The sequence below is a fragment of the Trichoplusia ni genome, chromosome 17 (genome assembly GCF_003590095.1).
Source record: "Trichoplusia ni isolate ovarian cell line Hi5 chromosome 17, tn1, whole genome shotgun sequence".
Lineage (NCBI taxonomy): Eukaryota > Metazoa > Arthropoda > Insecta > Lepidoptera > Noctuidae > Trichoplusia > Trichoplusia ni.
This window is the reverse complement of record NC_039494.1, coordinates 3,233,440-3,261,059: the sequence shown is the minus strand read 5'-3', so window position 1 is coordinate 3,261,059 and position 27,620 is coordinate 3,233,440. Positions and strand designations below refer to the sequence as shown.

At 35.6% G+C, this 27,620-nt stretch overlaps 2 protein-coding genes across 3 annotated transcripts in view; one reads left to right on the top strand and one right to left on the bottom strand.

Moving 5' to 3' along the window:
• LOC113502328 (protocadherin-like wing polarity protein stan) overlaps positions 1-27,620 on the bottom strand; it is a 211,832-nt gene that overhangs the window by 158,715 nt on the left and 25,497 nt on the right. For both annotated transcript variants that reach the window (XR_003401350.1, XM_026883861.1), the window contains exon 2: positions 12,570-12,606. The gene's annotated coding sequence lies outside the window, so the exon portion shown is untranslated. The remainder of the gene's footprint in view (positions 1-12,569; positions 12,607-27,620) is intronic.
• Positions 16,524-27,620, top strand: part of LOC113502330 (calcyphosin-like protein) — a 59,017-nt gene continuing 47,920 nt past the window's right edge. The window contains exon 1 of the mRNA XM_026883863.1: positions 16,524-16,611. Within this exon, the coding sequence (XP_026739664.1) occupies positions 16,539-16,611 (73 nt within the window). The 5' untranslated portion in view covers positions 16,524-16,538. The remainder of the gene's footprint in view (positions 16,612-27,620) is intronic.

The following is a 27,620-nucleotide window of genomic DNA, read 5'->3' as shown; positions in this document are numbered from 1 at the left end:
CAAGAAAGAGAAAGGTAATAGAGACGTGGTTTCATATCAACCACGAAAAAATTGAACTGGTTTCACAAGTCCGTGACCTTGGAGTAATTCTTGACTCAAAGTTAAGCTTCATCCCACAGTACGATAACAAAGTCAGCAGGGCTGCTAAAATGATGGGGTTCATTAAACGCAACACCAAGGGCTTTAGGAGTATGGTCTCCAAGATAGTTCTATTTAATGCTCTAGTGCGTAGCGTGCTTGAGTTTGGCAGCGTTATTTGGAACCCACGCTACGTAGTTCATTCAGATAGAATAGAGTCTATCCAGAGATCTTTTACCAGACATCTCGCGTTTTTCGCGCCTGGTATTAGCAGCAGATGTTCATATTTCGACAGACTGATATTTTTTGGGATGTGTTCTTTACAACGCCGTAGACGAATGATGGATATGCTTCTCCTGCAAGACATCATTAAAGGTTCTTCTTCGTACCTGGGTCTTCTTGACCGAATTAGTATTAACGTCCCAAAAGTAAATTCTCGAAGAAAGCTAAGTGCAATTTTTACTATTCCCCGCTACAGAACTAACTTAGGCTTGAACTCTCCAATAGCAAGGCTGATGTCAACATACAATGGCATTTGGAGAAACCTCGACTTAGATATCTTTCACGACCACCCCGCGCAACTCAGGCTAAAGTTACTTGATAGTAATAAGTAATTGTTTTCGATGATGTTTTTTTTTTATTATTATTACTGTACTTTTTTTTTTTATTATTGTTACTACTTAATATCTTCTACTTTTCAAAGTTGTTTAATTTTACTCCTTTTTATATAGCAATATTGTACCTGTGAATACTGTGAAGACTTTCTTTCTTTTCTTTTGTAATTGTTGTGCACGTCTATAATTGATGTAAACACTAGTTTTAAGATTCGTGTAATGTTTATTTTTATGTTTGTGTTTATGTTGTTGATGTGCCTAAATAAATAAATAAAGATACCAAAATCGTTATGAACGCGACTGTACAGATTATCTACACTACACTATCTTTCAATACCGTTGAACTCTCGTTTGTACCAGTGTGCGTTAAGCTTATTAAATCACTGAAATCGAGTCCCTTTTGTTACCTACAAATAGAGCTTTGATGTTCGGTATACAATAGTACAGATATTATGTGAAGTTATATACTTGGGTATAGTTATATTAGTTGAGCACTCAATAATAATGCTTTTTAAAAACTTTTAATTATTATTTATTTTATTTTGTAAATTTTTCAGTGTTCAATTGAGCCGAAATTTTGCAAGCACATTTATTTATTTTTGTTACAATAACACACAGACGTACCTACCTATAGGTTTTTTTTTAATTGATACTTGCGTAAAATATATTAATTATGTAACTTTAAACACGAAATCAAAGATGACATGTCATTTACGTAATTACAATCATTAAAACTTAAAACCGAAATTCCTCTTTTCAAAAAAATCTTAAACAGTTCATCTTTAATGCTATCATTCTACAGACACTCACCCCTAGCTGTCTACAGCTCAGTGCAACGCTTAACCTTTGTTTTAGAAATAAATCACTTAAGATGGAACAAGTAGAAGCTAGTAAGTTATCAGGTTTCATTTTAAACTATTATTTTATAATTAAGGAGGAAACCTTCATGTATTCTTTTTAACAAATACTGCAGCAATTCTATATGAAAGGTGCCTACCATGAATTCAACACTAAAAGCGATTATTTTTCGGTTGGAAAGAGAAAGCCATTGGCTTTGTAGTGCGCTGTTTCGCTTATACAACTGCAACTGGCTTTATAAAGTGGTGGTAGACACTCTGGCACCTTTCCAACAGTCGGTAAGTCGGTGTCAAACGTTATTAAGACATCAGGGCGACTTTATTCTTTATTTTAGGAGCCAATAAAAATATAGAAACCATGTCATCATCATCCCCAGCGTTGAGTAGCCTACAGCTGGGCATAGGCCTGTATTTATGTCATTCTCTTCTATTTCTTGGTCCTCACATCCAACCTATTTCTCCTAACATTTTGATATCGTCTGCCCATCTAATCCTCGCCCTGACGGGATTTTATCATCCAAGTCTTGCCCACCATTCAGTTATAAATTTACTCCACCTACCGTCATATCCTTTAGGTAAGTGTCTTTTCCAAATCATAAGGACAATGTTCGTAAGAAATTAAAAGCTTGAAGTTATTTAGTAGGTATTTAATTGCATTATTTCCTGCGTGCTACTGGTATTACCTACTTATAGCATTCGATTTTAATATTGAAGAAATGCAACGAAAGATTCTAAAATGATACATTTAATAGTCCTTCATGAAATGAACTATCGTTTCGCATTCTGACATGTCAATTAATTAATAACAACGAATTAGTCTCACAATAAATTATAATCTAAAACAAATTCCATGAAAATTAGCTTACGAATTCCCCTTAACTCCCTCCCCTTAACAAAGAAACTAAGTGAACGAAGCAATATCTTAATAACTCGGTCAATACATTTAAATCTCAATCTTCTAAAATAATCGGATTCGCACGACAGTCCCCCAAACTTGCAGTCGTGGAAGTGAGACAACGCACTATATTCCGTAGAGCGCCATCTCTTTCTCTCTCTCTCGAACTTCATCTTAATGGCGACGGTGGGCCCCTTCGTCGGACCAATTACTCTACTAGAGTAATTGAACTGAAACACTCGGAATAACTTGAAAATAAATTTAAATATTCTAATTAAAAAGCTTTAACTTCTGACAGACTTCCTGTATGAATTGTACGTTTGACTTTCTCCTTAATAAGTTTTTGTTGGTAAATTGTTTAATCTTTGAAACATTTTTCATTTACTTAATTTAATCGTGACATTATTTTATATTTTGTAGTTTCGCGAAGATGATTTGTTATTAAATGATGCAAAGGTTTACTCAAGCTTATTTATCGGGATTACCCGAGTAGTTTCGCACCCAACCTGAGTTCTTAATTATGAGCTGATAGATCTGTATGTTTTTTATTTCTATAGGTAGATACGGTAATGTTTTTCTTCAGATCTCATTTAGCTTTTCCTTGCAATTTATTTTACTGATCGGTAACTTCGCAGGTATAGATATCATTCTAACGTGTGTCGTGTGTGTATTATCTGCAGCAAAAACCGGCTATAACGTGAGCAAAGCCACGGGCAAAAGCTAGTTTGAAATAACCGCAAGTGATCTATCATACCACAACGCTATGTCTTCTCGAACGATGAACGATGACACACCACTCTCCCTGAGTGCATATTTTCAATTTCCCATGAAAAACAATACACTATTCACTTACACAGACTGGACTTAAACAATCTTGCAAACATTACTAACATATTACTAACCTTTATTTTTTCATATTCTTTATTAACTCCGGACGGAAAAGAGTGTTGTTAAAAATTTGACGTGTCTGTCTGTCTAGCATAGATCCCGAACGTATTGTGCGATTTAAAATTTGTTCCGGACTAAATTATTATGTGCGAGTGTTCTAAGACATGTTTTATAAAAATCGGAGGAGCATGCTGCACGTTTTAAAATTGTGAAAACGTTGAAAGCCTTTACTGTCGAGGATACTTATAAATATTTAATTTTATCTTGTTAACATTGATACCCGTTCCGAACAATCCTTAGAAAAGCTAAGACAGACAATTAACTGCAAAAATTGTACAATAATTACTATTGGAGTTACATTTATATTATTCGATCATTTACACTTGTTAGTCGGTATTGTTACCGGCTTACAACTATAAATAATCATACTGATAACAATTTTTGTTTCCACTAGAAACGGAATTCCGTTCAAGGAGTATTCTCACAACACTCCGTGGGAGTTTAATACTAAACTACTCGATAATTATTATGTAGCTTCGAACACCATATCACTCGATGTTACAGAATATTCCAGATCAATTTAATACAGGTTTCTGTCAGTGTCTCCGGGTGTACATCATAAGTAGTCTGTCATATCGATATTGTCGATCGTTTAAAGTGATGTTTTTATTCAGCCACTTACGATGCAATCATAATGCCGTCCGCCATTTTAATAACTGGAAAATCGCTCGATTGGCTGTTAAGGCTGGTATTCTGAGTGATGTGTTAATAAATAAATAAATTAAGTATTGAAGTATTTTATTTAATAACGACGATTTTAAACAAACGGAATATAAGGAAAGTTGATCGTTTTTGGATTAAATAATTTCAAGATTAAGATTTCTCATTGATTTGCAGGCATCTGGGTATCATTAAGTTAAACTTACATTGCAAAGACCACATTAAAAATACATTTAAATAGTGAATTATTCACAGCACAATTCAAAAATACAAAGCAAGACAAACGATCTTGAATAAAACTTAAGTTACCAGGAGGTATCCCATGGTAAGAACTGTGTAAATTGATACAATAGGGCAAGCAGGCGTCTCGGTTCGGCGGGTGGGAAACTCCCGAGCCAAGTTCACGGGAACAACGTTAATTATCTCCGTATGTATCGCGTTAGTAAGAAATGTTGATATGACTTGCGACAGTTATTATTTTATACTATGACACGCCCCGGTTTCGTTTGGAATGCACAGCGCGAAGTGCGAAGCAAGTATTGGAAGCAAGTATTCGTACAGAATTTGGATGATTCAACCTTCTTCAATTTAATACTCTTTGGTCGTCTGCTTACAAGTAATAATATCTCGATGACGTACATATTTGTAAATAGTGTTGCGTGGAGCTAAGTGATCTTATATTAATGAAAATTGTAAATTAATTTGTCGATTATAACTTGCGTGTGTTGAACATTCGTGAACCTTTTATCAAATCCAGTATCGTTGTTTATTAGCTATTGGATGCACAGACAAACAACTTCAACTTTTTTGTTTACTATCAATAATTATGTGTAGACGAGAGGTAACGTCGACTATGTCTGTATTAAGAGTGCTTAGAAAACCTAAGGTTAAGTGTGAGTAGTAGTCATTAGTAAGCGCGAAAGTAAGCCAATTATGTAAATATGCGTAGATTACTGTATTTTTATTGATTGTGAGGAAATTCATTGTAACAATTAAGGAGTTTGCTCTTCAGTGTAACAGGTGTTCTTATTATTTTCATAAAATAACTTTTGTAATCCAGATTTGCAGCACTTAGGGGTTAGGGGCTGGTTACTTGAATTAGTGACTCTGTTTCCCCGTGTACCTACGCGTATCATTAAAAATTGCAAAAATTGCATGCAGTTATCCCGTCAATGGGGAAATAAAAACACTAATTTTAAATCATATCATAAACTCTCATGAATTACAAACTTACTTACTGTCCCACAAATAAGGTTACATTACACTAGTGTCAGTGACTACTTATATTAATATATACATACAAGGCCAGCCAAACTTTTAGTTGAATTTTTCGCGGTAAGTTTCATAGCGGATAGACGCGTAAATCCTGTCGGGGTTGGTTGTGAAAACACAATACCCCACTGGGGACGTATTCGTTTCACCAACTTGCCTGGAATGCGTCCCGCGTGTTGTTTTATGCCGGCTTGAAGACCATGGCTTTTTAGGTGCCTTTAACTAAGCTGTGTGGTATGAACGACGAACGTATATTATCGTTGTGGTCGACCAACAAGGAAATATATACGAGTATATATATTTTGAGTTCTGCCAAGGAATTTTGCTAAGAGATTTGATAAGTTCAGTATTTACTTCTAAAACAATGTTTCAAAAGTTTTTTTCAGACTCAGCGTATATTTATAAATATTGGTTGCTCGTGACACAATAGTAAATTGAATGGAACAAATTTGTTATTTTTGTAAAGAGCTCTTAAAATCAATTAATCGTACATAAATATCTGAATTATTTAACGATAGAAATAAGATAGAATTTAAATAAGTTGAACGACCACAATGACAAAAAGCACATAAAAGGGATTATCAACCCGAATTTTAAACAATAATTAAGTGTTTTTGTGTCTTTAAGGTATGAATGTCTTAAGACATGACAAACACTAATAACATTCGAAAAAAATTTAATTTGTTGAACAATATTATAGAATGTTTATTTAATTACGCACAGTTCAATCTAGTTTGCCGACACGGATTGCGTGTCATGGAATGTAAATAATCTCTCGAACTAAACAAGAAACAAGGCGAAGACATCCCACGCACCAAGGATCAATAGCAACTAATCAAAGATGCTCTATAATGATAATAGGCAATTATGTTGCCTCACAAATAGGCACGAAGCTAGGGTAATGTTAGGCTAGGTAGGTGTAATGAATCCCAAAGTTATGACCTTGTGAATTAGTTATAGGTATCATTTAGTTGTACGTGGAATATTAGAATACAGACCGCTTACGGTTACGTACAAGTGTTTCTTATGAGATGACGTCAGATAGAAAAGAACGATAGGAGAAGACATGCTGCGCCCAAATAATTATTGGGATAAGGGCAGCGAATGATGATGATGATGCCTAGTACCAGAAGTCTATGGAATTATTCATAATAATTTGTGAGAGAATAAAAAAAAGTCTTTCGCTGCAAGTCTTGTTTGTATTTAGCTTTTAGTTTCCAACTTTCCGACCCTGCAGGTGTGTAGGTCACTGGCAGACTAGGCACCAGTACAGGTAAATCAATCAACCAATGGGACAAAAAGAGATGCAAATAATCCTGTTCGATCAACAATTTGACTTCCAAAACTGGTTCTCTGTCGCATAGTAGAGTTGTTTTCTTAAATATTAACCTGCTTTAAGTTACAAACTAACCTGTCTTGCAACGTTAATAACATTATGAGTCTTGATTGTAAAACAGGTCCTTGGTACGGTAAAAGCCTGCAAGGGTTAATCTTCCTCAAGATTCTCGCAAACTAACCTCCTTGCTAATCTAGCAAGGACATTCTTCATGAAAATCTTTTAGCCAACGTAATAGGGATATCATTTTCCTGTCTTTGTAAGCTGTATTCATGACGACAGGAGAACAGAGGACCCTTGGAGTAATATTGTGATATTGCATGGCTTTGTTGCTGTAATGCGTCAACGGCTCATTTACTCGATCCAAATACTTTTGGGACAACGCATTTTTACTTACTGTTCGTGCGATAAGACGGGAATGTCAAAAGCTTTCATTTTGTCGCTCTTGGAGTGTTTAGATGTTTTAGCTAACAATGGGAGATTGAAATGGGTGGGGAACATGAGGAATTGTATGCGGAACTTGACGATTTTATGGAAAATGTTAATGAAAAAAAGTAATTTCGGGTTTAAAAAAAACTAATACGACTTTTGTCTTTTGAGTCTATTTTCACCATTCGATGAAAAACCAAAGCTAACCTACCCGTCTTTCCTCACATATAACTACCTCCTGATATAAGCTTGTTTTTAAACTGGGCATCTAGTCGTAAATAAAATGCAGTAAACCAGTCGCTCGTTTAACAAACCTTTAATTAAAAGCCTAGTTTTCAGAAACTTGTGCCGGCGGAAAAATTGCGCTTCAATACACATAGGTAATGAATGATTCCTCTGTTGTGGTTCGCGTTCTGTGCGGTAATTAATTTTCGGATATATATCGCACTTTGGGGTAAAAAAATGTGTACTTTTTGCTTCGTGGTATTGACGTCGTGGTGTTGTGGTACCTTATGAAGTGCAAGAATATTTCATGAAAATCATCTTTTAGTATTTTTCTAATGGATTAATTATTCAACGACTAATGAAAGAAAAATGAGAGCGGAGACAAAATAAAAGTGACACAACACAAAAATAATAGTAATATTGTAAATGCAAAAGGAGCGTAATTTTGAAATAGTTAAAATATTTTGCTCATTGCACACATACCCAGATATCCCAAAGACAAAATATTAAAACCATAAATGTAATGTAACATAATTTTTAACCAACCTGTTCACCCGGTGACATAAAAAGCTATCTAAACAACACGCCTTTGCTTTATTCCAAGAAATATCACGATACGTGCTTTTCACACAAATTTACAATTGCCACAAAGCAAACACACATCACTCAGTCCCTCAGAGTATGCTCACAAAACTCTATAACAAACCGCTTCAGTTCTTCCAAGTCCCAACATTACAGTTGGAACTACCGTCCTAGACGTCTAATTAAAGTCTAGAACACACAGTACACGTTAACTTCCCGGGATCTCACACTCCGCAAGTATTTTTCCTTCCAGTATAATCCCGGATTAAAGCAGGATTTGCTTTCCTATTAAAACTCCTTTTCGCCTTTCGCCAAATATGTTGGGTTTTGGCTTCAGCCATCGGATTAAACTTCACGCAATTAGTCAAGACTTATGGAGTATTAGAAAAGGATTCATAAAGTGTGGGATAAGCAAGAACTTTATTGGAACTGAGAAATGTAGTGAAGAGCAGGTAAGTGGAAAGTTTATCACAACAATTTTATGCGACTTCAAAAATAGGAAAGAAAATATGGATCCCTCTACTTTGAAAGTATATTTAAATTCGCCTCTAAGGCATACAACTAAATTCATTAGGAACCCTAAACGAGCTATTTTGCTCGCAGCGATAACACGAGTGGCTGTCGGTAAGTAAAATGTCACGGATTTGCCGACATGGCGCCGTGCACCGGTAAACGCTAACAAAAGCTGCGACGCCGGCGCGTGTTCGCCTGTGACAAACAAAAGTTTTACCACTTCAACAAATTATCCAATTAGTCTCACTCATGTCTCACCCGTATTGAGAACTTTTTGCCTTCGAGATTCACTCGACTAGTCGATAAACCGCCGCTAGTAACAGGCTAGCTTAACGGCCATCGGCCATACATAACAAAGCCGACCACAAATAGCCGATGGAATCTGCATTTTTTATAGCATCCAACAAGCATTCGTCTTCACACGTGATTCATAATTCACGTCGTGTTATATCGATACTTCGAACATGTAACGAACAGATTCCCAAGGCAAGGACAATGGGCGTTTAGCATGCAAAGCACGTTGCGCCGGTATGCGAGCTTGTGATACACCAACGAGCACACATCCCTGTTCTATTCGCAAGTGGTATTTCTTCAGGAACTAATACACTATCGGGGAGAACAGCCCCTAAACGGTTTAATCGGAAACGCATTAAGTAGAGACGCCGACTGCCTGAAAAGATAAACCGTTGCACTCGGTCGATGTTGCTTAGTCATCGATATAGAAATTCGTTCATCTATCCTGCTTCCAACGGTATTCGGACGAATATGAACTACCAACAGATCGATTATTACTTAGATCAGAACTACTGCAATATACTACTGTAAGTACTTTATTATATCGATATGAACTCTCTCTCTGAGCTCGTTTGCTTACAATATGACTTGGTAATACAATACATTTCTCGTTGGACGATATAAACTCAATTCTTAATTGTAAGTAATGGCCACCCAGTCCACACAGGGATTGTTGATTACTGCGATTACTTATTCAAACTAGTACAGCTCTTTGTAACAATCTATTGACTGAGTTCGTGAAGACTATATGAATATTTTAAAATACTGAACTATTATTAGCGGCCATGATTGAAAAAGGGAATATTTTATAGCAAATGTAATAGCTGTCTTTATCATGATTTAGCACCCAACGACCCTAAATTATAATAATTTCGGGGAACAATAATGACTTTTGTATACTCAACCGCATAAGGCCAACAACAATAGGGGTTTGACGAAGCCTTATACCTAAAACATTAAGGTTGATTTTTGTTTCATTTTGGGACTGCAGACGTTCGTTTTAGGTGCTGTAATAGTCTAAAAGCTTAAGCGATTTCCATATCGCTTACGGACAATAATAATCAATCAAGTGGCGTCTCCACGGTTGGGCGGTAGTTGTGAATCGCTGCAATTAGTCGCCATATTGCCCCCTCCTCCTCTTACCGTACCCCACCCCCGCACGCTATGTCGTGTGACCATAGAAATCTAAATAACAAGGTAATAGAAGTGCCAACGCCGCGTGACCTTGTCGCCACACTGGTGTCTTGGACGACACCAGCGCGCGAACTTACGCTCAGTCGCTCGCGGAACGTCGTCACAGCAAGAACCACTAAAAATGGTGTTTTGCGGCGTTTCTCAGGCTGGAAATTCATCTGCATCGTGTAGTAACATAAATAAAGAAATAACATTTTATCGGTAAGTAAATTATTGCAGTAATATTGATGTTATTGCAAAATTAAATTTCAAAACATAACCTTCATTATAAACCATATTTATATCGCACCATCCTGCAACAATTGCATTATTTACTAATCATTGCCTCTGCAGTAAGAGACTTACAGAAATGCACTGTTGTAAAAAGAGAAATGTATAACGAAAAATAATATTTATCAATGCGATCGTATTTGTAGTGGTACGGCCGCACAAAACTGTCAGAAATAGTGATGTGGTTAAGTGCGGACAAATTATCCAAAATGAACATTGTATACGAAAAGTAACAATTTTAATAGTCGTTTGTTTTTGTGAACATATTATTGAATATATTTTTATTTCAGAATCCCGCAGGATGCAAATAAATACAAAAGACAAGTAGATGACTACCACGGGTAAACGAAATTGGTACCCTACAACTTAGGCCGAATATACACTATGAAATTAGTTGCATGCTTGATAACTTGCCGCCCGCCGCCGCCCGCGCCCCTCTCCATTTTTACGGCTCGTACCGCGCTCGCAACTGAATGTTTCAAAAAGTACGCCTTGCGTTATAGCATAGCATTGAATAAAAATTGCAATTTAATCAAATCAAATCAAATCAAATCAAATCAAATTCATTTATTTGCTAAATACAGGTATGTGCAAATACACAGATGGTAAAAAAATTATAATTGTGAAACACTGTATTTGACCATTGCAATGGTGTGCAAATGTTCTATTGAAGTAACTTAAAATTACATGTTATTATTAATCACACATTATGGATTATTAACTGCACATTATTACTAATTAAATATTTTTATCAATTACACATTACTATTAATTACACCTATAGCATTACACATTATTAAAAACTTATCCAAATCTCATAAACATCTATTTTTTTATTATGAACGTTTACTAGTCATTCGATACATGAACAGGGCTGCTTTTGTAAGACGACTAAAAAGTCACCGTATAAACCAAACCTACCTACCAAGTATTTCCTAATAATATTTTTTTTTGTCAACCGACAATTAGCGAATTTTTTTTTTGTACGGAGGTACATATTATAATGTAATCCATAGAAGAATACAACAAAAAACATTGTCACTCATAATTTCGTCTTTCATTATATTTCGGATCCGTAGTCAATCCCTAGTGTAGTTTACGTAATCACTACAACTAATGCAAAAAAATGCAATGACTGTGTGAGTTAGTGAATCCATACAACGACAAAGTCAATCTTATTGCATTAGACGTACGGCCTAGTGTTGTTTGCTTGGTCTTCTCGATGTTAATGTTTGCGTGATTGCGTAGTTATTTGCTGTGAATGTGTTGAAGCCCCGCCCACCGGCGACATGCGTTTCGATAGATCGCCGCGGTGTATGCCATTTCTATTACCTTGTTATTTAGATTTCTATGCGTGTGACTTATGCGTTTGTTTAAACCAGACGAAGTTTGATCGAGATTATGAAGTTGGTTTATGTTTGTTTGCGTTGTTCAATGTTCTCTAATTTTATTTTTGGGGGCAAATAATCTACCTCAAATTCTAAAATTATTTTACCAAATAAATACTAAGTGCGACAAACTGAGACTACAGTTTCGCAAGATTCAAATAGTTATAAGTTAGCATACGTACTTATTCGACATTGCTTGTTCAGAGGAACAAAGGACACGCCTACCGAATACTTAACTTTAAATGCATCAATGACTCTTGAAACACAAATCGCATTCAATTTACCAAATTATTTTACCCAATACGTGCTACATCCACGCACGAACAGATAATACCGAAAGACCCTTCATATCGTTACGTCAAATCTTATTAGATTTTTTACAAAAGTGATAGAAGCATTCATTACGTATTCAAATTTTAGATCATCTATTAAGTTGGTGTGACGCTTGGAATTTTAATTTAGATTCGGGGGTTGAATCACCCTTGTGTTGACCCCGCCATCGCTACCCGGTAATTGTGACTCACCGGTAACTGTCAGACTTGGGTAGGAATGTGTTATGCGATATGGATGATAATCGATAATTTACTGAAGCTTTGTTTAGTTGCAACCAAACCTATACATTCTATAAAATGTATGTATTATAATATAATAGGACTGGAAATGTTTGATGTTGCAGCTACTAGCTATGTATTATAAATAAATGATTATATTTTGTTATAATATTCCAATCAACATGTTAAATAAGCATAATGTTTAACTACATTATTTACTAATCACAGGTGACCATATCGTTGGCAAAACTAACATTTAATTAAGGATTAATAATTAAACTGATACCGATTTGTTATTTGCGTTTGGTACTAATTATCAACGTTTTGTAAACAAATGTTTTAGCTTCGTAAACACATTAATTGGAGATTTGCAATCGCATTGGGACGCATAGCTATTGATGCCCAACGCGGGACTCAATGAAATTATTCTTTATTATTTTTAACAAATGACACGAAAACTTACGTTTGACGAACACGGTTGAATATTATTGATGCACAATCTGAAACAAAAAACAAACAATTAACTTGAGTTGTCATAATTTAGTAGATAACAGATACACACATATTTTTAGAAGGCAAAATAATCTCTCAATTCATAACATTCACGAAAAATCTGAAAAACGACGAACTAATTTATATTCCGCGCGAATCGTTCTCGGTCCTGCTCAATAATCGTGTTTACAAGTTTTACGGGCAGTTAGACAAACTGTCTACTCCTTACTAGGATCTTAAGCCAGGACTACTGCAAATGTGGAAGCGAGATAACGCTATGCTGAGATCAATGTCTCGCTTTGACATCGGTAACGGTCCTACTTCAAGAGCTTATGGTAGATACACTCATGGCGAAAGCCTTGCCCTGGGGAACTTGAAATCAAGCAAATAAGTCAGAAAACTCTTGGGTTTTGAGTAGTTTGAATGAAGGTTGCAGATGTTTTAATAAAATTGTACATTCAGAAATCTGCAACCTTCACACCACATGTACATTGGACCTTTGATTTATCGAGTGTTTTCCAGACTTGTCATGTAGCCAAATAATTATTATGTACAATCACGATGACAATACTTTCTCAGATATCAAAAATACTTGAAATTCTTGAACTTTAAGTAATAAAACACAGCTGGATCCCTCGGCAATGAATTTATTTTCAGACCATCGACTCAAATGATAGACCTGTCAGCCCACTCGTTCCAGCCTTTGTAAAATAAATTAGTGCAAGGATCTGGCTTCGGGGATAATTTACCTACAGCCACTTCGCATAATCGCATTAGACCATCAGTACCCAGCAGGATGGTCGTCAAACTGGGATCCGGTCGTTCCGGATGTCTTTTGTCAAATCGTCAGACGTAGGGGGTCCATTTGAGCGAATGCACCCGCGGGACGCTAATGAGATTAGCGCGACGTTCAGGGGTGTACTGGGGCAAATTAGTGAGGGCTACACTCTGTAACCCCGTTCAGTGACGTATTTTATTTTAAAAGTAACTCAGATTTTTAAGTTTTTTTTTGTAGTCTTGTTTGGACGCAACCGAAACTCAAGATATTTAAACAGTGAACTCCGTGCCATAAGTCGACGCAACAAAGAATGTGGGTTATAGTTAAATGTTCCATTTTGGGACGGTTTTCATTTATAAATACAGACAATATTTCGAAACAGTATAATGTGATAATTTAGGACTGTAAATGTTGGAAAATGTCACTTAACATATCTCCAAAATCTTGATCTTTTAATTAAAGTGTTCTTTCTACTATGGTAGTAAATCGAAAGTCTTGGCAATTTATAACAATAGTCGAAGAAAATCAAAGGGAATTCAGATGAATCCGAATAAAATCCCCGTTTATCTTTCACATTTGTAAAGGTTGATCCCAAACATTTCCTTATTCTAAGCGTAACGTGTTTGCTACCCCACAAGGCCTGCATCATTCAGTGAGTCATGCGCCGACCCCCGATACTCACAGACTTACTCGTAAAACGTACAAAAACTCCAGAAAACATCCAGCTTAACTTGTAAAGAGTTTCCCGTGTACGACAGAATTATGAGCTAAGTTTACGCTTAACTGCAGTAAGTAGTCTGCGGAGAAAACAAAAATATATTACCTAAGAAAATTGGACAACTTGAATGGCGGACGAAATGCGGACGTCTTAAAATTCACAAGTCATTGAACGGTATAATAAAACTTGCGATGAAGCACGTAATGGCACCAGTGATTTATAATGTCCGATGTAGGACCACGACTCGCTTTTGTTTTCTAAGAAAATAACAAAGAAAACGCATTAAAACTGGAGCTGTGCGTTATTACAATTTATGGCTGCGTTTCTCCAGCAAGGCTGCAGTCTTAATACCGGGATATTGATTTTAAAGCAGGACAATAAGTAAATGAATTTACAATGTAAGCGCAGGTTCCGAGCGAGCGTATATTACACAACTTAATACCCCACTTTAGCACGCTGCAAGGCGTTATACCGATTCACAGATATTATCTCTTAAGCGGTCATGTTAATGGATTAACACTTAAATGGGTATTTAGTTTCATTCAGCTCAAGAAAAATATTAAATTGGAGTATTTTAGGAGGAACGACGGACTTACCTACTGTTATTAGAAATGGATTTATAATAGTACTATTCATGACAACAACTAGAAGCCCAGAAGAGATGTACTTGTAAAAAACATTATGAATTTGTGACGTCATCACCAAAAATATTTATGGCATTATCGAGTTATAAAACCTGCCTCAATTTTAAGATAAAAAAGTGTCAAGCACAAAAAAGGGACACTAAGACTTCTGACAACGATAACAAGTTGCAATAACAAAGTAACTTGACTAAAAAGCGCTTAGCATTACAAAAAGCGCTTGTCGCTGTATGCCGAAGGGTGGCATGCACCAAGGGGGTTAAACAAGTATCCCCTAACAAAAGACGGTTGGCAACGCATTTGTATCGATTTACGCGCCGAGCGGTAACTACATGAAACAAACTTTTGTTGCGCTGATAATTAGGCGTGAAATAAAAAATAAACAAAAGACTGGCACTTGGTAAGCTCACAATGAAAATGAAGCCTAAATTGTGTCATCCAGATACAAAACGTTTTGGTGTAGTGATTAATGATATAAAGATGGCGTTATGAAAGGGGAACGTCTCAGAAGAGATGGATTGTTTGAAGAATAATAAACATAAGGTTGATACTACGATGTCAAGTGAAGAATAGGTTTATAAAAGGAGTGCAGACGATGAATGAATATGACAAGAGGTCATTAGACATTTCATAGTTTTTTGGCGTCTTCATAAAAGAGTGTAGACAATGATTGATGATTTATTGATGTCAAATGATGTTGTTTTAATTCATGACAAAATTTTGTTTTTTGCATTGCATTTGGCAATATGTATAACATTTTATGTCTACTAGGCAGAAAATAGTGACAAAGACACAAAAGATAAACAAACGACAGGCCTTGAACCTGCCTGTGAATCTTAAAAAGGTCACAATAGAGACATTTATTCAATGAACAGATAAATTCCGAACGAGGTTGGTGACACCGATTAGGCTATCCAATTGATTGATAGCCTTTTTGAGTGTTACATCCTTTTTCTAGACACCTGATCTTTCTATGTATATTATGTTACTTGCTATAATCGTGTACGGATACCCGATCATCACGAAAAACGCACTGTGCGCGACGTGTCGGGAGATCGATCAACGCCTAGAAGAAGCATTTGTGGATCCACGAATGCTTCTTAAACAAAGATAAAATTTCTTAGAACAGTAGTCCTTTTGATTTATAAAATAAACAATAAGTAATTATTGAACCCCTTCTCTTGAGAACTTTTACGGCTATCACTGAGATTCTATGACTACAATACACAATGACGAATTTCTTTTGTTAGTGAACCCTGACCCGTCAAAATTTGCGATTAAAAATCATGGTATGCAGATGTCCAAAACATATCTGGCATGTTTCACCCCAACTACTAAGTCCCCCATATTGCTGTTGCAGACAAACAGACATAAAGTAATTATGAGGGGTCGTCGCTTTACTGCGAACTCTAAGGATCAATACGCAGCTAGTATTCATTATTTACATTAATACTAAAAGTAATATCACAATTATAATTATGGAACTGATCATAACAAATGATGACCTTGTATCTAATCAAGGACAAAAAAGTAAACTCATAAAGTAATAATAAAAGAGTGAATCATATAGAAACAAAAACAAACTGCGTTGGGGAATGCACAACAATTGCTGAAACAAAACAGCAAAAAGTACCCCAGATTGTACATGCACTGCCGGCTTACTACAATGCTAGAGATTTCAATGGCACCAGATACGACTATTCAATTGCCAAGGCCGTGTCGTATGAAGTTAATGATGGTCTGTGGGCGTCCACGGTCACCTATATAAACCTATTTGACGAAATGACTGTAAGTAGTGCAGAAATGGCTGGACACATAGTTACAGTGCTGTTCGTTGGAGTTCTCATAGGATGGAGCGTCGCAGCTCCAAGCGACCGTGAGTGTTAAACTAATACTTTTGATAAGGAAAATGATGTGACATTAAAATTGGATGTCCATAATTTTAATAAGGATGAAAATATCGAATCGAAGTTGACAATAATAATTGTAGAAACCGTTAGTCATTAGAAGCATCATACACAAAACAATTGAACTAATCTAATAACCGTAGACGAGAAACCCATAAGCCAATTTCTACGTCCAAACAAAACTTCGTAATAACATCCAAACTCGTAACCATAGGTAAGTATTATACATTGCGTAGGATATTATTATTCAGGACGCTTCAACTAACTTGTATAGGCTCGTCTCGTTTGAGGTGTACTTGTGATTGGATAGGGCTCCTCGACGTGGGGCTGACGTGACCATTCCAACGTAAATTTTATCCCGAGGTGCTAGAATATTCCCTTTCGATATCGATGTTATTGAATTAGAGATGAAGACTGAGATGGGCCTTGACGAGTTTTTCTGGAATGCTTGCATCGTGTTATGTCGATTTTGTGTTAATATTTGTTACACGTATTTCACTTTTTAGAATCCTACATTGGATATTCCATAGAAGATAGCTAGTGTGTGTGTGATGGTGTGCTTAAACTATTGTAAAACAATAAATGGTCCACGATTTAGCTGAACTAAAAATAGCAATGAACCTACGAACACTTTACTCCATAAAGGTCTATTATATAACAAAAACCTTTTCTCCTTCCTAATACACCTAAATCGAATCTAAATGTCAATTTGATGCCATCGAGTGGAATGTAGGGACTCGGGTAAGGATCGATGCTAGAACCCCGTGAAGTCTATAAATAAAACGGGAAAGTCCACGTGGGATTGAATTTCTCCAAGTGACTTACCAGGGCTTTCCGGTTGTTGATTCAAAAGACTTAGGTGTGTTTGTTTAAATTTTGCTCAAAATTTTTGTAACAAAGTGGATGAAAACAGGAACTTAAGATTTTTCTACCGAGACACAGAGTCTATTTTTGTAAAGCAATGCACATATTGAACCTCTGGGTTTACGGTGAAACATTTCAAACACCTGATTATCTGTTGCAAGAACTCAAATTCAGCAACAATAATCAGATAGTCAAACAAAAAACATTCGCAGAACGAATACAGATAGAAATCGAGCTAAATTGGATCTAAACAATCACAGAGGTAAAACTCGATGGTATCTTCACACGCGAACGTAAGAGTCAATTTATAAATAGTAACAACTTTGAATTGCTTAATGGTGTTCGTAGGCGATAGCAATTGGTAATGGCTTTGTAATGACTACAGGATTGCTACGTTTAGATCTGATGCATCGCTGCTAAATCCAAGTTCAGGAAGCATACTTCTGAAAGTGTTGTGGAAACGAGACAACGAACCACTCGGTGTAGAGCAATGTCCTTTTTTCACAACTGCAATTATATTACTAGATACAACGGTGATACTCTTGGTACACTTCAAATCACAGATCTACAATCAGTAGATGAATTTGTAGACAAAGGATGATCTCTATCAAAGGCTTATTTAAACATGGCAATGGACTTTCCTTTTAACCTTCGAAGGATCCTTTGCCAAGGACGTTCGATCTGTTATATATATGTAATGTATATGATAGTGCCCAACGGCTCTTTCTATATCCCTTGTCAGCACTTTTGATAGTTCATAATAATAAGACGCTCTCTTTGCGACAGTTCGATTCCATCATCCGCGCGTGACACTTGCCCTATTTACCGAGTCCTAAAGTAATTAAAGTGTCCTTCAATATTCATCTAAGTTTTATTTCTTTGTTTTTTAAAAACCGAAATTCGGGAATCCTCATAACAATTTGGTGGCAGCGGTGGGATACCGATGGTGAAGGTATCCCTGGGACGTCTCCTTCTGGACTCATATTCTAAACTATTTTAAAGCATAAAAGTGTCGAAGTGCCAAAATTAACTCGAACTCAAATAAAATAATAATAATTCAATATTCATATCTATTTTCGGACATCCTAAAATCTGAATAACTTTTCCCGTGGGTATTGTGATTGTGTTCCTGTTTCGTGCCTGATTCCTGAGAGGGAAAGCCTCTTCAACGTCAACAGACCAAAGAAGTGGTCATGTTCCAGTACATTTTCTACGTGTTCCTGTAAGTCTTGAAAACATTATATTTCCCAGCGAAAGTGCAACTCATCTCTAACAATTCGAAAACAAGTGCGTGAAAGTGCGTAAACCCAGTGAACTAAACATAAAGGTTTATTTTCTTGTGCGCGTTACTAATTCTAATTTATTTTTTGTTTGCAAACTTTATATTCTAAATGTCTCACTGTTATTGTTAACCATTACTCGGAATTATCACTATCAAGACATTCGATACCGCACTCGCTCTTATCTAAACCTCACATTACAGTTGCTGTCTATTACACCGAACTACATCTTTAGTGGACGCGTTATAAAATTTGTTTAATAAAATGTCTCTTAAACTAGAAAAAAATGAAAATATTCAAATTGGAACTCTATTTAAATTTATAAAAACATTCGATGGTACACGTGAAAAATTGAATTCATTTCTAACTAATTGTGACAACGCAATTGATTTAGCTTCTGATACCCAAAAACCAATATTATTTAAATATATATTATCACAATTAGAAGGCAAAGCCGAAGTAGCTTGCTCCATTAAAGAATTCGACTCTTGGGACCATTTAAATAGTTTCCTTAAGACACAGTTCGGTGAAAGAAAACACTATGCCCATCTTAGTCCAAGGACCACACGGGTAACCGGGTAACGATTCGAGGATTGTTTACATCCTAAATGAAGTTCAAAGGTTACAGCGAACAATAAAATGGTATCCGTATAAAATTAGATATAATGACAAGCGAGTGTTTTCGACGTAATTCTGCCTACCTGAACTAATCACCGAATTGAATTGTACAAAACATTGAAGAGTAAACTGGATTTCAGTAAATCAGATACACGTGTTCATGAAACTCTTCCTTAAATGAAAGACGGGGGTGAACTGTGGAAAGTTGATAAAACTTTAGTGAAAGAGGGTAGAAAGAACCTCAAGTATTCACTTTCTTTATTCTCACACCATTGAACGTTTGATGGAAATATTTTAGTCACCCTTCCAATTCTTCAATGCAAGTTCGTTATTGCGAAAAGGGTTGTTTTCACCCCGAGGCTGATCCCCATAAAAAGTATGTCGGTCTAACGCCAAATAAATTGTTTCACCGTATAACCAACGAGTTTACGAGCAAAAACCTACGGGTAATACAAAATTTCATCACATAAAAAGTAGTGGGAATTCTTTGAGAATTCAATTACAAACTTGGATTATATAATCATATTGTTATAACAAGATAACTGAATATTTTGGTCCCCAACGTAACTACCCATTTAAAAGTAAAACACGTGTAGGAAAAAAAAAGATAATAACAAGTAGAGCCGGTAACATGTACAGCCGGTAGCGCCACAACTAGAAAAGCTATCAGGTAACTTTTGGTACCGACACTCAACGCACAACGGCACTGTACAGTAATTAATGAAAACATTTCGTTGATAAAGTAGTCCAGCCCTCAGTAGCTAGTCCAATCCATCGCAGGCTGCTATAGAACCAGTTTACCCATCGCACGAAGATCGCCTTATAATTGATTCAACTAACAAATCATTTTTTACCTTACCACCTCAATTTCATGTTTCTTTTTTGTTTAGCAGGGCTTGGGTCCGGGCGTGCATTCTTTTGTAATTATTGGGTAGAAAATAAAAGATAATTTAGAGATGCACATAATAACATATTGACTTTGATGCAATGCTTCGGGAGCTTTGGTCTGATCTGAACCCATCGTAGATGCTATGAAGATAAAACGAATGACTTTAAGTGATACGGATAAGTTTTATGAACTCATTATTTTGTAACCTGTCCTGTACTGAGTTTTTGTTGGCCTTGCGTTTTATTCTCAGAGCCGCTATTGTTTAAGGCAACTGTCATTGAACCTGTTAATCAAGTGAGACAACTCGCATAGAATCGTGCGTAACAGGATTATTCATTATTTTAATTATATTAATGAAGATATAATTTAAATAATGATCTATTCGAGCTGTCTGTTCAGAAGTCTTTTTTTAACTTTACAACGATTGGGTACGAATAACACTTTCATTTTAAATATATGTATGGTATAAACATATTCCATTGGAAATCACTTTTAGTTTCGTCCATTCCATCATAGTTTTTGGCACATCTGATCTCGACGTGTCTTAACTAGATAATGAGAAATGAATAGGCGTTTATTTTTAGCTATATTTTGTCGTGGTAGATTTTTACTATGCCGATTTGAATCTACACAAAAACTTACTACGCTGCCACATTCCTTATACATCAATATTTAGTTATTTATATATTTGATCTCCTTGTAGCTTTATTTTGCGTCTTATGCTTGTAAATCTACAATTATTAAAGTCTAATTTCTAGTAAACATTCAAGTAAAGCAACATAGTTTTAAATATTACTGCTTTAAATTACAACATTTTGTTCTTTATCAAAAAAAATATACATATTTGAAATTTTTTGAGAGGTTACTTGTACTAAACATGACAGAAATGCGTACATCTTACCTTTATTATGTTTCACTTTACGTGTTTCGTATTCCGAAAAAATAACATTCTCATTTTGTTTCCAACTCCACGAAAGATGGGCTCTATTAATTTACAAAGGTTCCAGGTAAACATTTTTTGTTCGCATTTGCACCCAAATCAAAGATAATTACACCGAAACGGATTTAACGTGATAGAAGATCGTTTAGATATTAAATGAGCTATGGGTATAGCATTTTAAAAATGGCCTATTTTGAATTTAAATTAAACGTTTTGGGATTTTATAGCTTTGTAACTTCACTTAAAGATAATTTTGACACCTGCTACCTTGATTTAATTAAGGATGTGCTTATAACCAGAAGCTGCTTATCTCTTTAATCTTGGACCGACACCAATCACTCAGACTTTGACTCTTTGTGGAATCTCCGGAGATATAAAGCTCCAAAATTTTGATTTTAGCACGTTCGTCTGTTGACTTCGTGTGTTTATGGAAAAGGGAAGATATCAATATTATGGAGGGACATTAAATATAGACAGTTCAATACAATGTTTCACATCTAATAATAATTATGTGGAATAGCCCTTTTCTTCTATAATAGAGTGGCAAACAAAAATAGATACGGGTGTAACCCTACTCTACAGTTTAAAATTTTTCGGATGTATAAAACCCAAATATTCAAAAATTCTAGCAACAACACCAACCAATCTATCAAAAATCCAAAAATAGGTACGAAGCCAAGGCTTACAAAATTCACCATTCACCATATAAATAAACGAAAAAGCTCGGATCAAATTAACCGCAGCGCCAATCCTAGTACCTAATTAGTCCTAAGTTTAACAAGTCGACGTTCCTTACTCAGAATGTTCGGAGCAAACTGGCTTCGTACTAAACTAATTAGGAATGCGAGACACCTTTTAGGCACGCAACCGCATCAAAGACTTAGTCGACGTTCGAACCCCACGAATTAACTACATTCTCGTACTTAGTGTTTTGCCAGTGCATGTTGGGGGAAACAAAGGGAATTTCTGGTTTGGTTCAATGGATATTGTTTTGTTCTATACCAATTTTGGCTGAATTTCAATAATCTATCTGATTAAATGTTTTGATGAAATAACAGTTTACCTCGTAAGTGATTATTAAAATAACATCATATAAATGTTGGCAAATTACATTATTTAATAAGGAAGACTATTTATGGAACAACACCAGCCAGGCAGCAGAAGTAAATTATCAATGAAAATTTCAACTGTCTAGTTATCATAGTTCATGAGATACAGGTTTTTTTGGTACGGAACCTTTCAATAACAACAAATAATAACTTAATGTTCATGTAATATGGTATTCGGCTGAATCCGGTGAGACTGAGAACTACAAACATAGCTCTGGAAAAAGCTATTCTAAAGTTTATATATTTAATGTTGTCCATATCTTTGTATTCTCCAGTACTCGGTACACTCACGGCCTCACCCGGGGGTCATCTAAACAAACGACATGAAATCTAAATTATTCCACGGTTGAACTAACTTAGTTACAAACGTGACCTTAATCCCGGACTTTAGGTCTGTTACAAACTGCCTACATTTTGATACGCCTAGATTTCTAGATCTAAGCCCAAATAAATTGTTATAACATAGTTGGATCCCTGTAATGGTTTTGTCTATTAAAGTTTATGAAGATGGCTCACAATGGATTAAAGTTTTTAATACGATATAGTAAAAACTTATGTTTGTTATCTATTATGTTTGTTTGTACATCAGTTTGAAGTCGCTGCTGACTGCGTGAAGAAATGAAACGAATTAGCTTATAAATTAATGATGAACAATGTAACCTGTGTCTTTTCAAAGTCCAAGCACATCTGATGGTATGTAAACTTAAATTTACTCAGCGGTTGAACTGTTTAGCATGCTTGTTAATTGTCCTCATTTTAGTTCAGCTATCAACAACAAAAAGTTCACGGTTATATTGTGGGGTTAGCCTCCACTTGAGCCCATTGAGGCTGATGCCTTCCGGGCCAGCAGAGTCCGAAAGAGTTACCACAGTGGCGGCACATAAAAGGCAAAAGAAGGGACATGGGATAGTCAGTAAGTCTGACGCTCCAAACCAAAAGAAGATAGAGAAATTTGATGATTTCCCATGAGAAAAAAAAACTGTATTTTAGCCTCCGTTCTAGCTATCGGGGGGAGGTACACGAGCCCTTTAAAGAAAATTAAATATTACAATTGAATAGTTTCAGGACGCGTGTTCTAATCCATATCTAATGCGGTAACGGTAAACCCTTCACACGCCGCCGCATTTAATCCGAACCTATAAATTTTATAAATTTTAATCCCTTTATCGTGCTATCCAACTCTTTGTTGGACAGTCGGGTTCAAACGGGAACGTAGGATTACGTTAAAAGCCCAATGTTTTAGGGATTGAACGACTCGCTGGTCAGGGGTTAACATCTAATATTTATGCGAATATTGTGACGAATAATTTCATTTGCTTAATTAAATTTCTCTTCAATTTTACTTTCGGTAGGTAAAGTCGTTTTTACCCCTTTAATTGAGGTATTAAATCATTTGGAATAAAAAATAATTAACGTTACAGCGTTTGGGAAAAAGGTGTGTAAATGTTTGGTTCAATGAAGGATAAGGTTTTAAACTTGAAAATTAACAATGGAGTTTTTAAACATTTATTAATTCTTAATTACTTTTTCGCTTACATTTCAGTTAAAAAAATAAGACTCCTTAGTTATAAAAAAACCGACCATAGATTTGCTTTCCCCAATAAGCACAAATGTATCTTTGGTGCTTCATTACGTTATTAGTCCTACAGGTAGATCCTTCATTTTGAAGTCGGCTAAAAAGGCATGTCATTTCCATACTTTCGAATGATTCACATTAACAATTTTGTTTGCTTGTGAGAATTAGTATACCATCCAGTCGCAGGGACTTTTGAAAAACAAATGAAAGTACTTCCTATTGCCAACAAACAAAACATTTCAAGTTCTCAACGAGCCATCAAAAATGAGGACCATTATGTTATTGTATGAACTATACGCACCCCTTAGCGAATAACAAAACAATGCGGAAACTTAATTATGAAACATGAAACTGTAATGTGCAATTATATCATCAAAACAGTAGTAAACTTGTACCGAACGTGGTTTATTTAAATCGTCACGCACGCGGGACGCCTATAAACATTGTTATTTATTATTATAGCTTCACTTATGACCTGTCCTATATTATTTATAGTGGACTAATCTGCAACCGCGGCTTTGCCTTTCGTTTCAGTTCTGCAAAATATTATCATGATTATCGCTAAGGTTATAAGACTATTGGAAGTTGAGAAAGCATGATGCAGTTCAACACGGCTTCAAGCGGCTTTAAAAATGTAACAGAATTGTGTTACGTTGAGTATAGATATATTACTTTCCTGTGACTATGGATACTAGACAGATGACCATCGGCTATGGCTAAGCAGAAGACTGAGCAAGTCATTCAAATTATTTTGACGGTGTCGGGGTAACAAGGTAATTATGGAATTTAAAATATTAATTTAAATTCACTATGTCACTCAAGCTGGTGGACTGGTAAATAGTTCAAACAAAAGAGGTCTGAAAATCTAGTATGTATTGATCTCGTGTTCAAAGTATTTCAGTTCAGTGTTTAGTAATAGATATCACATAATAAATACTAACAATACTCTGACTACTAGCACAATACAATGGAATAAAACCTTCTTTCACAGAAAAGAACGGGCTTCGAACACGCTATCACTAGAAGGACAACAAAAGTTCTCTTCATAAAAGGTTAGCGGACAAACACGGACCTACATACATTTTAAAACTTGGTATATTCGTATTCAGGGAATTGCGAAACCTTTATGCTAATTAATTCTGCTATGCTAATTATGCTATTGGTCAATCATTTAACGAACGTTTAATTTGATTCGAAACTTAATTTCAACGAGAACTCTTTTATATGTGATGTGTTCTACATTGCTATTTATAGTATTTATGGTCAGTAAAGAGTAGAGAATTTACGTTTGATAAAGAAGGTTTTTCATGACACATCACACTGAAAACCATCAGTTTTCCTCAACCCATGGAACAAAATACGTCGTAATTTTACAATTATAAAAATCGACAGTCCAACGATTCAAAAAAAATCATACACAGAAACGTTTAAATTAATCAAAATGTTCAGACAGTCCCCTAGGCCTGAATGTTTTAATTTTAAAATCCATTTACAAATGGGAACCCATGCCGAGAGGGCGTACGCCCTTCCAACTATAAAATATCCAAATGAATATTTAATATACGATGTTACGCAGTGTCTATGTATAAGGCTGATTTTATTGCTTTCTGTTCCGCCCTTTTTATCTCTAGTAGTTTATTAATAAAAGGCTACTGAACGTTTAAGCAAGAAACTTGACTTAGACATTGTCTAATGATAATGCTGAAGGCAGGAACTTGCAGTTATAAAATCACAGTAAGAGGCTAAATCATTAATCAAATGCAGGGAATCTTAACACACTGACGTAATTGTCAAAATCCATTCAACTTTAGACCCCAATGTTGACTTCAACAGAATTATTATTTCATCGTCGACAATATCGGTTCTCATGATTAAGGACTCCTAGTCCGAAAATACTCGGATGATCGGGTGATCCCCCGTGAGTAAGCCGACAGTGATAAATAACTATATTTTCAAGTAAGCATTGACGTATGTGTGTAACTTGGCACTTAGTTTTTGGGTTCAAGGCTGTAATACTTCTAAGATGGAAGTAAAACAAAGAAAATACTTAAGAAGGATAGGACTAGGACTACCGATCATAAATACTAGTATTAAATTTAGAAAGACGTGTCTAATATACAGGTTCTAATTGAATTTCTAGCCGATTATAATTTTATCGTTCATCTGATAAAAACAAAAAATAAATTATAAGTTGCGAAAATAACCAGCCGGAGACAATATTTTCCCTATAGAGTTAATCGAATATTTGTGTAAGCGGAGTACGTGACTCCAATGAGCATTAATTATATTTTCAGGGAGCCTACCACCTAACGCAGCGCTGTTATTTGTGTGAAAGAGAGACAACGCTCTACACTGAAGCACGCTATCTCGCTTCCACACTTATAGTAATGCTGTTTGACGAGATGGTGGTAGTCCCCAGTACTTTTATAACGTCCCATCGTCACGTATGAAAAAGATAATAATTCTCTTATTAACGACTCGGTTGTCTTTTATTGCTAACGGGTTTTTAAATTAAATTGTGAAAAATAAATTAATCTAATAATTAATGACTTGTAGGAGTAAAAAAGTACTTTGTGTTGTTAAAAAATCAGCAAAATTTAATAGTGTTACTGATTGTAAACGATTGTATATATTTTATTCAAGAACAATTTAAGCGAACACTTGCGCCTTTAAATATTGCATTTTAAAGACGTCAGCATATAAACTTCGGCCGACTTAAATAAGACTTGATTTTCGTAGTGTTTAAATGACTTGTAGGTGGTTAAACATGATCCGTGTGACAGGTTTGACTGGAATCCACAAGGCTGCTACAAAAAGCAAGTTTAATGACTTGTCAGCTTCGTTAAACAATGAGTTTTATAGTTCCACTAGAATGTTACTCTTTTCTTTGATGGTCAGCGACACGCGTTAATGTTGGATGATTTAGACGTGATCATTGAAATAAGAACAGGTCAAAGATCATTATTAAATGATATAGGATATATTACTAATGATGGAGAATAAATTATGTACAGGTTAATATTAGAATAGAATGTGGACTAAATAAAGACTTTCCTTCAATAAAAGGTCACTTTTATGTAGCTTTGGCTTAGTTTCTATCCACAGCGCGTTACTAAGGATGGGGTTTTAAGAAGCAATGAGTAAGCAAAGCAATTTGATTGCTATTTTATAAAAACTTTCGTGAGAATGATTCATACTTAAGTTCGAATCGGGACTCTAGGCCGCCGCGTCAGCTTAAGAATCGAATTACCTACTACCGTACGTATTAATTTTGGAAACATAACCTCATGGCACATTTTAGGTGGGAAAACATCAGAAGTCTAAAAAACTATTACTTGTATTTAACCGCCACTGTTTATTCCACTGATTTATATCGAAATGTCAGCTTGTTAAGGGTAAGACGATACAATGATTTGTGTCGGCTGTCCCTACTAGTTTCGGACCGTTTGGGGCACGTAATTTGAGCCGATTTCAACCCGATTAAATACCCCGCACGGGTTTAAAACCCCATTTCAACCCCATAAAGGTCGTTACGCGAATATATTTGAAAGTTTAACTATCATTTTGTTCTTTTTATATACTCAATTGTTAATTAGTGAAATAAATTTCAGTTGATTATTATATTTCAGTCTGCTTTGGTTGTAGCGATTTTGCTTTGTTGAAATGATAAAGGACTGCATTTTGCAAAACTTTTTAGGTATT